Consider the following 15,402-nt stretch of genomic DNA (forward strand, 5'->3'; position numbering starts at 1 on the left):
CAGCACCATAGATTAGATCTTTTAGGGAGCTAGGAGGTCATCAAGTTGATCCTCCATTTTACAGATGAAGAAACTAAGGCTCAATATGTTTATATGACCCAAGGTCATATAAGCAGTAAATTACAGACCAGCGATTTAATTCCAACCTCTGACTACAAATTCATTGTCCTTTCTATAACTCTATCCTGACTGTTACTGTCTGGGATTTGCTAAACCTTATTTATTCAACTTAAGATATCTTAGATTTCTCAATTGAGCCAGTGTCCTGCTTTTCTTTAACGCCAAAACCTGATTTAGAATTTTTCCAATTCCACCTTAGACATTTATTATGTGCATGACCCTATGCAAATCACCTGAGCAAACTGGGTCTCCGTTTCTTCATCTATAAAATGAAAACTCATTGAAATCTGAGTGCTTTCATTTCTGTATTTATGGTCCCTTGATCATAGGCACGCATTGTCCAGGGGTGAACAAAGGTCATTGGACATTCTACAATTCCCAAATCTCACTCAGAAAGAATCCTGATTGCTGGTAGGCTTTCGGTGCTATGAACAACCTTGCTATTTAGCTACCATCTAAATAATCATCCAACCACGAAGCCTCACCACCATCCCCACAATCCATATCAAACCAAAGCAGAGAGAAAATACTATTATTAAATCCTATTAAAAATTACATTAGGGGCAGCTAGGTGGCCCAGTGGATAGAGCACCAGCCCTGGAGTCAGGAGTACCTGAGTTCAAATCTGGCCTCAGACACCTAACACTTACTAGCTGTGTGATCCTGGGCAAGTCACTTAACCCCAATTCCCTCACTTAAAAAAAATACATTAAAATGTTAAAAATCCTATTAGAGTTTTTCCCTCATCATTAAGAAAAATAATAACAACTTGTCACCCAATTCATCTCTAAAGTTCACAGAAGATACTACTTTCTTCATAGAGGTTTATCTAGGTCAAGGGGTTCTCAAACTATATGGTCTCAGGGTCCCTTTATACTCTTAAAAATTATTAAGGATATCAAAAAGCTTTTGTTTATGTGGGGTATAGTTATTGATATTCATCATAATAAAAATTAAAAAGGACACATTTGAAAATGTTTATTCTGTTAAAATATCAATCATAAACACATTATATGTTAACATAAATGATGATTGATGATATATTTTATTTAAAATACTATACCTATATTTTTAAAAACAATAATAAATGGCATTATTTTGCATATTTTTTCAATTTTTTTCTGTTTGATTTACTAGAAGACAGATTCTCATATCTGCTTCTTCATTCAATATGTTTCAATACAGTATGTGGTTTTTGTTGAAATATACGAAGAAAATCCAGTCTCATATAGATGAGTAGTTAGAAAAGGGAGGAGGATTTTAATAGCTGAATAACATCTTAGCATTATTATAAAAATAGTTTTGATCTCAAACCCTACTATGAGATTCTCAAGGATTGCCTAGGGTCTATGAACAACATTTTGATAACTATTAATTTAAAATCAATTTCCAAGAAATTAAAGGTACTCTTCATTCAATAAGGAACGCTGCTTCAGGATTTTAAGAAATATTGACCAATTTTTCTGGTTTCCTATCCTATACATTAGCGGTATATTTTTTGTGGCTTTTGTTTCTTTACAAACTGTGGAATGGCATCTCATATATCTCCGGACAATTCACCTAACCTGTTTGGTCCTTAGTTTTTTGTTTTTGTTTTTGTTTTTATCTGTAAAATGAGAGGGTTAGGCCAGATAATAATATCTGTTATTTATAGAGAGATTTTAAGTGTGGAAAGCATTTTATATACATTTATCTCATCGGAACCTTACAACATCCCTATGAGATGTGAATTCTGTCCCAACACTGAAGCCTCAGTTTCCTAATCTAAAAAAATGGGAATAGTAATACTTCTAGAGCCAACCTCCCAAGGTTAGGAAACTCAAATGAGATTATTATTGTTGTTATTACAACTAATAAGAGCTAACATTTGTATATCACTTACTGAATTTGTAAAGGGACAAAAGCCACAAGAAATATATCACTAATGTATGGGATAGGAAACCAGAAGAATTAGTTCCTATTCCTTAAAATCCTGAAGCAATGTTCCTTATTGAATGAAGAGTACCTTTCATTTCTTGGAAATTGGTTTTAAATCAGTAGATTGCTATTATTATCCTTGTCTTACATATAATACAAGTAAGGCCCAAAGCTTAAGAGACTTGCCTGGGGTCATGCAAGCAATAAGCATGTGAGGTGTATTTTGAATCCAGGTGTACTTGACTCCAAGTATAGCCCTCTATGCACTATACCACACTGTCTATCATGTTATTCCTAGCTTTAAATGTGTCATCCTATAATTATACAACAGGTAATATTTACAGTCAAACATTTTCAAAGTAGTTGATATCAATATTCTATATCAACATATACTATAATCTAGGTAGCTAGTTTGCACAGTGATTGTATAATGGGCCTAGAATCAGAAAGACCAAAATTCAAATCCAGTCTCAGATACTAGCTGCATTACTCTGGGCAAGTCAAATAACCTCTGTTTGCCTCAGTTTCCTCAACTATCATCCTCATCTGTAAAATCAGTTGAACAAGGAAATGGCAAGCCAATACAGTATCTTTGGGGATAATAACACTTACCTCCTGGAGTTATTGTGAGGATCAGATGAGATAGTTAAAAAGAACTCAGCATAGTGCCTAGCACACAGTAAGTGATATATATAAATGTTAGCTTTTATTAGGTGTAATAATAATAACAATAGTCTCATCTGAGTCTCCCAACCCTGGGAGGTTGGGTCTAGAAGTATGATTATGCCCATTTTTTAGATTAGGAAACCGAGGCTTCAGTGTTGAAGCAGAATTCAAACCTAAGTCTTCATCACTTGAAGTCCAGTATTCTATCTACTATGTTAATGTTGCTTTTATGATTCTGGAAATTGGGGGTATTTCTCTTATTTCATCCCAGAATGGAATTTTCTTGCCTCTCCTCTTTAATTTTTTTTTATCCTGATCTGAATCAGTGATTTCATTCTAGAAACTTCCTTTTACTAAACTGCCAACTAAGACACATCTTAAATGCTCAATTCATCTTCAGCTTAAAGTCTTTGATGTGGCTATGATCCTACATATAGTATGTGTCATTGGCAAGAAATGAACCCAGGTCTTCTTGAAGGTAAAGTGGTCTTCTGGCCTCTATTCCATGCTGCCTTTCATTGAATGATTCCTCAAAAGTAATATCTTAGGGGCAGCTAGGTGACGCAGTAGATAGAGCAACAGCCCTGGATTCAGGAGGACCTGAGTTCAAATTCAGCCTCAGACACTTAACACTTACTAGCTGTGTGACCCTGGGCAAGTCACTTAACCCCAATTCACATACACACACATAGTAATATCTTATCTCTTTCTATTAGATCTTTGGATCATAAATCTAGAGATAGAAGAGACTTTAAAGGCCATCTAATTCAAGCTCCTCAACTGTAAAGATGAGGCAATAGAGGCCCAGAATGAGTGAGGAAGAGAGAAAACAAAAATATATTTCCTTAAGGCCTGGGAAGTTTTCGTGTTATAATCTAAAATACTCTAAAAAGTGATGGAATAAGAATGGAGGGCATTTCAGGCTTAGGGTACCTCTATGACAGGAGTAAAGAAATTAGCTGAAGGATAATCGTAACAGTGGGAAAGATGGCTAGAATTATTTGGATAAAAGAATAGGGAGTAAGATAACTTCAGATAAAGTCAGCATTTAAAGAATACTTATTGTGTGCATGGCACTCTAGAGAATACTATTTCTAAAACCGAGTCTCTTTTCAAAAGAATCTAACGTTGTAATTGAAGGGACAAAATGCTGCTGGGTCCAGGTAGCTGGACCCAGATATTTAGAAAATAAATTTTTGTTGTTCATTCATTTTGTGTCTGACTCTTCCATGACCACATTTGGAGTTTTCTTGGCAAAGATACTGTATTGGTTTGCCATTTCCTTGTCCAACTGATTTTATAGATGAGGAAACTGAGGCAAACAGAATTAAGTGACTTGTCCAGGGTCACTCAGCTAGTATCTGAGGCCAGATTTGAACTCAAGAAGATGAGTGTTTCTGGCTATAGGCCTGGTACTCTCTCCATAGCACTAACTAGCTGCCCCAGAAAAGAAATGAAAGATAACAATAAAGCATATTTTCAGAGTTACAGAAAAAAATGACAGAGATAAAAGAAAGGAAAAAAAAGAAATGAAGAAACGAAGAAAGAGAAAAAGGGTGAGGGAAGGAAAAGGAAAGGAGGAAGAAAGGAAGGGAGGAAGGAAGGGAGGAAGGAAGGAAGGAAGGAAGGAAGGAAGGAAGGAAGGAAGGAAGGAAGGAAGGAAGGAAGGAAGGAAGGAAGGAAGGAAGGAAGGAAAGAAGGAAGGACTTGAAAAGGTAGGCAACATGACTTTTTATTATGCCATGAAGTACTGACTATAATGATGTTGTAAACAAATGAACAAACAACAACAAACCAGGTAATTAGATACAACAGTGCAAGTGGGAAATGGCCAGGAGGAATTTGGTTAAAGGGATGTAGGTATGGATTGAAAAAAGCATTTATCAGTGCAGTAAATAGAAACATTTGAAGGAATGTATGAATTTTCCCATCTTAAGATAGTCTGTCATTAATGATTTTTATCTTTGTAGTCTATAAAGACTATGAAGATTTATGAGTTTCCATAAAGATGGTAGAAAGATTCAGTCTTAAATCAGACATCAGAAGGATAACTTGTGGAGCAGCAAATTCCACGAGTAGTAATTTTGCAAGGTAGGAAACAAGAATAATGATTTCCATTTGATTTAATATCTCAGAAGGGATTATTTTTAAGGGAACATATGCAGATCGGAGGAACATATCTTATTCAATCTTAGAACTATAAAGCATCATGTTATATGGAGGATGTCAAAGATTGTCAGGAGATCATCAGTCAATTAAAATACATAGATTCATATACATTATACAGGTATACATGTACATGTACATGTTATGTATATACATGTGTACATATGTATAGATATACATATGCATATAATCTGCTAAAGTTAGTTACATATCCAATACAATCTCTGAGTTCTTTTCAGTCTTTAATAATTTAAATATTTCCTGTAGAGAAAACTTTAGATATGTTCCCTCCATTTAAAATCTGTGAGTAGAAGAGTATCACAAGTACTAATATATTGATCTCTTAGTTATTAGAAACTTAATCAAGATACCTACAAATGTCAACTGTATACTTTTAAATCAGTCCACAGGTTGAAATAAGTATCACACAGACAATGCCCACTTAGAGAAAACTTCTTTCTGCTTAACTTCAGCTGTATAGACATTTTTAAAAACCTTGCAATGTACTTCGGTATGATGGGCCATGGCACAGCATAAGCTGTTCAAGTTAGCCTTTAATCCTCCAATTACTGAATAATTCCACTTCATATCTGTCATACAAGGGTCGCATAGTAATGAGCATAGAAATTTCTTATCTGTGGGGTGATATGTGCCTGAATCCATTTGCCTTTTATGAGATATACTTTGATTTGGATCTTCTCATATGGAACAAAATCTGTACAGAACTAATTTTAAATAGACAAATAATGCAAGATACATCAGAAAGTCAAATTAAAAAATGAGAGAGAGAGAGAGAGAGAGAGAGAGAGAGAGAGAGAGAGAGCACCTAAATGATTCAAACAGAAAGGCACATTTTCCTACATTCAGCATAATTGTATCATCTTTCTGGCATTATTTGTCTATAGCCTATGTCTATACAAGCAATAAGAAGTGGAGAATTGAAGTAATTTCCCCATATTATTTAGTTATTGAAGGAATTACAGGGTTTTTTTTACATTCCTATGAATTTATTTTAATCAAATGCTCTAAAATGTATCACTTTCACCATGGCACTTTGTGAATAGACTGCTTTACAACATGTTCTTTTTTCTTAAACTAAACTGTCTATAATATAATGAATGAATCTTGCTATATGGGAATTCTACATAAGATGGGGGAAAGGGGCAGGTTGAGATAAGAACTGAAATAATGCATGAATTATTGTTTTAATTTCCAGTATGAATAATAATAATGATAATAATAATTTCCATTTAAATCATACTCCATACTCATAGTTTTATAGTTTTCATTATTAATAAAATAACCCTATTTTTAAAAATCATCCCTATTATTGTCAGCTATGTTGAAATGTTTTTTCTTAAGAAAAATAATCTTTTTTCTTTAATTTGTTAATATCAATTATTTTTTTTAATATACCCATGTTTGGGGGAAAATTATACCAGTATAAATTCTCACTTTTATGTAAATGCACATGATTTATATTCACCCTGTGTACACATGGAACGGTAGAAAGATGGACTAAAAAAAGAGTTACAAGTAACTTTTGGCTGACCCAGTCACCACAGACCATTCATGCAGTGACAGAATAGGCAGAGAGCTGGAGGTGGTAATTAATCTAATTGACCTTGAGTTCAATGGTTGAAATGGTTCTTAGAACTGTACTTTCATTTTCAAAACTGTGAGTATAGAGACAGATTTTGATGTGGAGATAGTTTGATGGTACCCTTGGTAAGAGATGAAGCCAATTGAATTGTATCTCTGGTAAAGGCAGTAGTTTCCTTTGACATATACCCACATGAATCTTGGATTCATCAATAAGCATGATTCATAATGAGAAAGATCCTATTCCAACACTTCTTTTGATTTCTATGCTGACTGAATTCTTCAGTCGCTATGTTTCTTAAAAATCACTTTTGATCTGTTATCTCTGTTAATTCCATTCATTTCTAGAAGTATTTCTAAGAATCACAGACAGAATGCCCAACATTCTACCAAATAGGCTAGATGTATTTTTCCTGATGCTGGAACAGCAGCAAAGATTTTAGTGATGGGAGAGCACCATGACTCCCCTCCCTTGCCCAAAAGTCTGCAAAAAGCACAAAGTTGCATCATCAAGAAATTCAACATTTGCTAAGTAAGTCTTAGTCTTATAAGGTGTTATTGTTCTCCTCCCTGATGGGGAAAAAGTCATGGAGTCACATTAGAAGGTATAATTCATAAGGTGAAATATTACATTTTATCATATCAAGTGTACCTATAATACTCAAGTCAGTTTTACTTTATGCATTTGTCCCTATTGCCAAATTTTAGCATTTGCATGTCTCATCAAAACTTGAAATCTTAAAATAATTTATAACAAAGTTATGATTATAAATCATGGTATGTGTGTGTCTTTTATTTTTTTAAGTGTTAAAACCAAGGCATTCAATTCAAGAAACTTCTCAGCATGCTGACAATATATAGGAAGCTTCAGAGGATATCTCCTTATAAAGCTTAGGACTAAGTTTGTGTAATGGCTGTCTTTTCATTCAGGGCTTTGTGAATTCAATGTTGGACTCCACTAATTTTACTTTCTTCATTGGATCCTTTCAGATGTTCTGCCAACTGGTCAGGCACCCAGTGTGAAAGGCCAGCTCCAAAGAGCAGCAAGTCTGATCATATCAGTACAAGTAAGTGTTTAAGATTAATGCCTTCGATGGCTTGTAAATCATACAAACCAAGGTGGTTTTTTTTTTTTGATGTCTTTATTGAAGAAGATGAGACAGAGGAAACAGTCATTTCTGGGACATTTGAAGGGGTCTACTGCAGGCCAGGTGTTTTTGAAATGCAACACACGTAGTTCTCCCTCGTGATTTGATTCATCACGAGAATGTCCCTTTAAATGGTTATATTTCACTTTGAGCTATGGCAGGTGGCAAAGTGCTGACTTTTGCAAGCCCAGCATAAGCTTTTCTAGGGAAATGTGTAGGTTACAAATGCTGTGACTATCATGACATGATGTGAAAAGATCACTGGGGGAGGGAGGAAAGTCATATTTTATAATTAAAGAAAACTGCTTTCCCTCCTCCGTTCCAAACATACATCCTGAAGTGTTGTGGAGAATGCCTTCTCATTTGATTAATCCCAAAGAAAAGAAAATTAACATCAATTTTCTCATAAAACCTACAGTTGATTTGTAGTTTAATCACTTTTCAGGTGTCAGTTTTGAAGAGCAATTAAAATATGTTCAACCTTCTAAGAGCTTTTTTGTAGAGCTTTAGTCCAAAACAAGCTTTATTGTCTCTCAGATGCCACCTAAGACTGAAATTTAACTTAACTTTAACCCTGTCAACTTAAAATGTTTCATAGAAGTTTTCAAAATAAAGTATTCTGAAACACAGTTTTCCAATCCGTGCATCTTGTCAGCGATTTGGAATATGAAATGAAAGCCTGGGAAAGTCTGTAAAGCCAGTTAAGTAAGCAAACATTAATAAATTCTCATTAAGATATTCAGAAGTGGGGGGCAGCTAGGTGGCGCAGTGGATAGAATACTGGCCCTGGTTCAGGAGGACCTGAGTTCAAATTCGGCCTCAGACACTTGACACTTACTAGCTGTGTGACCCTGGGCAAGTCACTTAACCCTCATTGCCCTGAAAAAAAAAAAGATATTCATAAGTGACAGATTATACATATACATATATGTATGCATATATACACACAAATTTCATACTATTGATAGCTTTAAGCTATTAAGATATTAAAGATATGTATGTATGTATTTATATAATAGAAGGAAATGTAAGCCACTCCAATATCTCTGAAAAGAAAACTCCAAATGGGATCACATACAAAAATGACAACTAAAAACAATTGAACATCACATATATATGTGTATTCATTCATATATATATGTGTGTGTGTGTGTGTATATGTATGAAGAGACATATATAATACCCAGACAGATAAAGTCCTTAATTGATTGATGCTTATAAATGGCCAGTCACACCCTGCCCCAGTACTTCCTGCTAGGCCTCCAGCTTTGACCATGAGAATCACTGGCAAAAAAAATGCTTGACACCTGGAGAAAAATCTTTGAGCTCTGGACAAAAGGAAAAAAAAATGAAAAATAGGAACATCTCAGGAGAGCACTGATCCCCTGATTCTAGTTGGAGATTCCCAGGTATGGTCAGCCTACATGTGTAGTCTTATTACTTCCTCAAAATTCTTTTGTCATTTCCCCCCCATATAATGTTCATAATTTTTCTATTTGCTACAATGCATGAAGGGCTACCACTTAGAGAATTTATAATATGTTGGGATGGGGAAATAGTTAACAAGAATCCTTTAAAGGAAAAAAAAAAAAAACAGGGGGCGGCTAGGTGGCGCAGTGGATAAAACACCGGTCCTGGATTCAGGAGTACCTGAGTTCAAATCCGGCCTCAGACACTTGACACTTACTAGCTGTGTGACCCTGGGCAAGTCACTTAACCCCCACTGCCCAGCAAAAAAAAAAAAAAAAAAAACCAGAAACAAAATATGCTGCTGGGGCTATTAAGCACCTCTCATCCTATCATGCACTCACACTTTGGTACAAATAAGTATCTAAAATTAATGTCCTACATCCCTTATAAGTTCGATTGTTCTCCTAACATTTAGCTGACATCATCTGCTCTAAAAAGAAGTGTTTAGAAGTATTAGGCAAGTAATGGAAAGTTTAGGAGAGCATGATCTTAGAGGAAACTGGGAAAGAGGGGTGTGATAAGGAGGTAGGAAAGAGTCCCAGAAAGGGAAATAAGAGAATGACACAGTTGAAGACATTATTTTCTTAAAACTATTAAAGAAATAGGCTACAAAACCATATATGCATAGTATATTATGTAGAAAGTTCTATATGTATGTGTATGTATGCATATAAAGCCACATGTTCAAATAAGTCTAAATATTCTGGCAAATATAAATGAGGAGAGGGTGGCCTTAATGTCTAAGGTCCCTCTAGCTCTAATCACTGATGACTCCTTCTAAGGGTATTTGGAATTAGGCTAAGTGTTGCCTAGGAGAGGAACTACTCTGATAATAAAAAGGAATGATTCACTATCAGCATATCAAAGCCCTGGTCTAAGTTATTTTGATTTATGTTTTCCTTGAAGTTGGGGCTCCTAAAGTTCAGTTCAATGAAATTTAGCAAACACTTATTAAGTGCCTAGACTATAATCCTTACCCTCAAGAAGTTTACATTCTAAGGGGTCAAGTAAGTATAAAACTCACGTAAATAAATTCAAAATAAAAATTGGTAGATAAAAGGGGGTGTAATGAAGCACTGTACCTGAGAAGACACACCCACCCGTGAGGGGAAAGCATGGATGGCTTTGGGTACAATGAACTAGGGGGAAAATATGGGTAATATTGTGATAGAAGAATCTTAAGGTAATTAAAAAACAATCTTTTGAGTAACCAATGTGAACTCCTCTCCCTACCTTGCAATGCCTTTCATAGATGGACCACACTCTCTCTCTCTCTCCAACCTAATTAACAAGATCATAGAAGTGACTTTAGAGGCCATTGCATTCAAACACTACCCTTTGCTTTAAATGCGAGGAGACTAAGGTACATAGAGGATGAGTGACATGCCAAAGGTCACAAAGCTATTAGGTATCTGGTGTAGAATTTACTCAGGGCCACAAGCTTCCAGGTCCAGTTCCCTATCCACTCAGCAGACTTCTTCTATCTAATATTGACCTTTTACTCAGGCCTGTTATCTCCCCAAGGGCAGCTAGATGGTGCAATAGATGGAAGACTAGCCTTGAAGTTGGGAGGGCCTGAGTTCAAATCCAGCCTCAGACACTTGACACTTACTCGCTGTGTGACCCTGGGCAAGTCACTTATCCCTCATAGCCCTGCAGAAACAAAAACAAAAAAAATCTCATCTCAGACACCTATTAGCTGTGTGGACCATGGGCAAGTAACTTAACCCCTATTGCCTTAAACATACAGGGCCATCTCCAGTTATCCTGATATATCTTGCCACTGGACCCAGATGGCTCTGGAGGAAGGAGTAAGGTTGGGGACCTTGCACAGCCCTGCCTCCCTTAAATCCAATCCACTGTGAGGCATGACATCACTCTGTCAAAGTCGTCTTTGAGAATGAAGGAAAAACAACAATCATCTCCCCATTACACTTTACTAATGCAACAATCATCTCCCCATCATACTTTACTAATTCCCATTGCTCCATTTTGGCTTTTATTTTCTTCCTGTCCAGGATTCTCTCTTCCCCTCTTTTACCTTCTACTTGTTCAAATCTTAAATTCCCAGCCCTAGTCCCAGTCTTTCCACAAAGCCTTCCCTAGATAACTCCTACTTCCTCTAACCTCTTGCTATGGACAACTACAAAAATAGTTGCATTATACATTTAACACATGAGGAGAGGCTGCCTCAATGTGTGGTTAGAAGGGAGACATGAATACACGTAGACATCTTGAGCATCTTCTCCCCCCATCCTTCTCCAAGAGTTCTAAGTCTCTCTGAGAGTAGCTGACCGCTGTTCTCCTCAGAGAAAGGGGGTACCCAGGCCAGATTTGTTTCTATTTCCTCCCTTAGATATTGTTAATCTAGGGGATATTATTTTCAATTTCAAGGTAAATTCCTGATCACTATTTATTACTGGGGAAAGGAATACCCCCAGCTTGATATCCACCTCCCTTCCCACCAAATAACTGTTCCACAATGAACACACATAGCAAATGGCAAAGAAACCTATTTATCTAAAATGATAGCAAAACAGAAGTCAGAGAAAGTATTCATATAAGATTATATACCAGACAATACAGATTGAAGTAGCTCTCCCATTGGGAGCAAAGTATCTCATATCACTCAAGAAAGAGCCTCAAATTTCACCCAAAGGGAAAATTTGCCCAGATCTCTAGTGTAGCAAGGCAAGGATAGGGACATGAAAGAGACTGCTACCACCACTCGTGTTGGCGTTTTCTGAGAGTTTTTTCTCCCTTTGTGGCCCTGAAGAGAGGTTAGAATTCCACATCCTTATTGAATCAATGCTGGAAACCAGAAAAGAGACTGGAGAACTTGAAGAAACTAAGGAGAACTCTCCTCTCTCCTTCTCCTGATAAGTCTGCTCCCACCCCTTATGTAGGTTCAGGACATTGATCTCTAGTAAGGAAAGAGTCCCATGTCAATGGGTTTTGGGGCTTAGGTTACAAACAAATTCAACTCTATGCAGTAGGCAAAAAGAGATAGAGAAATTACAATTTAAGTACTTAAGGCCATTCCACTCAACAAATATATTCCCTGGTATGAGGATGAGATAGGAAAGGTAAATCCATTTTTCCCTCAGACATTCTCAATTCCTCAGTTAGTTTGAGTATCTTGTAACTTTGAATATGATTCCAGAATTTCACTTTCATCATACCTATAAGAAGACAGTCTATTTATTCTGCTTAGACTTCATAAAATTCAAGACAACAGTCTGAGTTATTCTAGCCAGAAAGGTCCCTGCTATAAAGTCCCTTTGGACTTTCTTGTATCTTATTTTGCTTTCTAATAAGACTGGAACAAGAAACAATTATGTGGTGTGATCACCCTCAGAATAGAATCACACTTAGGTGTAAATTCCTTTCAAGAGTATTCACCCCAGTTATAAGTTTTCCTTCCACATAAGTTTTTAGAGGTATTTGTTTTCCCTCTTCTAATCAATAGCTTAGCTGAGCATGGTGGGGAAAAATACAATTTCTTTTCAATTGTTTCCACAACAACTGTCTCTGATCCAACTGTTCTCTGATACATACTGCCCTTAAAGAAAGACCAGCCTTTTTTCAGCTTCTACTGTTATTGGTACACTATACTATATGGGCAATTTAATGAATTTTCAAGGGTGATTTTGACTATATGAAATTATCAACATATGTTCTGACTTTAAAACTTTACCCTACAAAAAGACGTGACAATGTATTGTGAATCACAGTTTTTATTGCTAGCTATTTGGCGACAAAGACGCTATATTCAGATCCTGCTTCTCCTACTTACTACCCATGTGATTCTGAGCAATTGCTTCTAATCATTAGTTTACTCATCTGTAAATGAAGAAATTGGATTTATATGCTTTCTAAGATCCTTTCCAGCCCTAAATTCTATATTCCTTTGTATTCACAATAATCTTTTATTAAATTTGAGCTGTAAGAAGGCTACTTTTATGATCATTTGTATACTCTTTTTAAGGAAAATTCAAATCATATTGACTTAATAATTAAAATTAAATCAACCAATTAAGTTCAACAAACCACTATACTTTTTTTTAATGTATAAACCATTGTCTTAGGTGCTACAAAGTCAGTCTGACTTCAGGGAGTTTCCATTCCACTGTTAGACTAGTTCTCTCTTTTCTGTGTCATGGGTTGCAGTAACACACCCTTGCACCTTGGAAAAAGAAGTTTTTTTTCTTCCCCTATTGAGGTAGGATATTGCCCCCAAACTCATGAGAGTCATTTGGAAAACAGGTTAACTATTAAAAATTTGTTTCTGTCACCTTTAGAATGTAATGTTTATTATTTGAAGTAGTTTAATTTCTGTTACAGTGAATACCTGCCTTTTGATTTCTATATTATTTATAGATGATTTTTTCCTATTGTAAATGATCATAGAAAAAGACTACAATAAGGAACATTATTTTTCGCTAATACATTAAACATCATTGAAGTTCCCTTGACAAGTTATGTCACCATTGAACATTCTGAATTCTTAAACATTGTATTTTAAAATATGGGACTGAATATAGAGTATTAGGTTGGGAAGGGGTACACAATCCTAAGCAGTTTCCTAAAGCAGTTGTCTAAAGGAAAAAAATATGTAACTCATAACTGGTATTGTTAGACATTCCTCAAACCACATTTTTAGTGGAAAAAGTAATACAGTAAGGATATTTATAAGCTTCATAATCAGTCAACTGAAGTCATGGTTTATGAAGTAACCAAGCTGTTCATTGGTATTTAAAATCTGTGAACAAATGTCAATTGCTATGTTACCTGCCAAATTCAGTCCCATCATTAATTACTAATACATTGCAATTTCCTAAAAACTTAGCTTTCTCAAAAACAAGTCATTAGCCTATTATAAAACTCAACAAGTTTGTTTCCTTTCTGTAATATGATTAAAAACAGATATACAAGTTTTAACATTTAAGGAAATGGGCAAAGAAAACACAATATTTCTTGTAATACAAAGGATTATTTTGAGGGGAAATTAGATTAGATGGACATTGTGTTGTTGTTGCTGCTGCTGCTGCTGCTTCTTTGTGGAGAGGAGTCATAGAGTATTTCTTCCTTGTACACAGACTGCCTTTGTGTTGTTTAAAAATCTAAATGTGGGTTCTAATCTGTCCCCCCCGCCCAGTTTTTTGGGGAAACTGGCTAAAATCACTGATAAATTCACCAAGAGTTTAGGCTTTTAAGGGTTTATTAAAAGATATAAGTTAGTAAAGAGAGAGAAAGATTGAAAACAGATTTCTTATAGCATGGAAATCCTAGCTGAAGTCCTGCCACCAAGCTTATGTCTTGAACCCAAAGAGGAAGTAAGCCCTCAGCCAGCGACCACTTCCTACTTCATGTTCTCCTCCCAGAAATGAGAGGCTCCTCAAGTTGATTGGCTGGTAGCTTTGATAGACAGTACCCACAAGCAAACATCACTTCCTTACGCCATGGAACTTGACCACATGGCTTGCCCTCAGACGCCTTCTCCTCATGGCAGAGCTTTCCTACAGTGACTCTCCAGCAGGTGGCATCACTCCAATCGTTACACCTTATAACTAAGGGGATCACTAACAGCTCTGGACAATTTCTCAAAAGCATTGGAGTCAAATCTCATCTTCCAGGCTCATACTCTTCTTCCATCTTTAGCTCTTGGCATATTGTCATTGCCTCATAGATTTAGAGCTGGAAGAGATCACAAAGATTATCTAGTTCCACCTCCCTCGTTTTACAAATGAGGAAACTGAATTCCATGGAGATTAAGTGACTTGCTCAGGCTTACACAGGTGATAAATAGCAGAACTAGAATCCATACTAAAGTCTTCTGACTCCAAATCTATCCAGACTACCTGTTCAACATACTGACCATTTAGCTACATGCCATACATTTAGGCATTTACTATTTTCCAATGTAGATTGTTAGGCTAATACCTTTTAATTTCCTATGGATTTTTACTGAGAAGACTCTATAGTATCCTAGATTCAATGCAACTCATAAAAGGTCAGTTGTAGGAACCACCTTTGGTTGGTAGATAGATGATAGATAGATAGATAGATAGATAGATAGATAGATAGATAGATAGATAGATAGATAGATAGATAGATAGATAGATAGATAGATAGATGACAGATGGATGACAGATAGATGACAGATAGATGTTAGATAGGTAGATAGATGGGTGGATAAATAGAGAGATGGATAGACAGACAGACCTTCCTATTTAATACCTTAGTTGATATCAATAATTAATGTCTAGGCAAGCTAGGTGGTACAGTGGATAAAGCACCAGCCCTGGATTCA

The 15,402-nt window shown here is 35.9% G+C and overlaps 1 protein-coding gene across 1 annotated transcript in view; it reads left to right on the plus strand.

Annotated features, from left to right (window-relative positions):
• Window positions 1-15,402, plus strand: part of LRP1B (LDL receptor related protein 1B) — a 2,279,180-nt gene that overhangs the window by 2,252,276 nt on the left and 11,502 nt on the right. Inside the window, 1 exon segment of the mRNA XM_043994810.1 lies at window positions 7,462-7,538. Coding sequence (XP_043850745.1) covers window positions 7,462-7,538 — 77 coding nt within the window.

The sequence above is a fragment of the Dromiciops gliroides genome, chromosome 3 (assembly GCF_019393635.1).
Source record: "Dromiciops gliroides isolate mDroGli1 chromosome 3, mDroGli1.pri, whole genome shotgun sequence".
Classification (NCBI taxonomy): domain Eukaryota; kingdom Metazoa; phylum Chordata; class Mammalia; order Microbiotheria; family Microbiotheriidae; genus Dromiciops; species Dromiciops gliroides.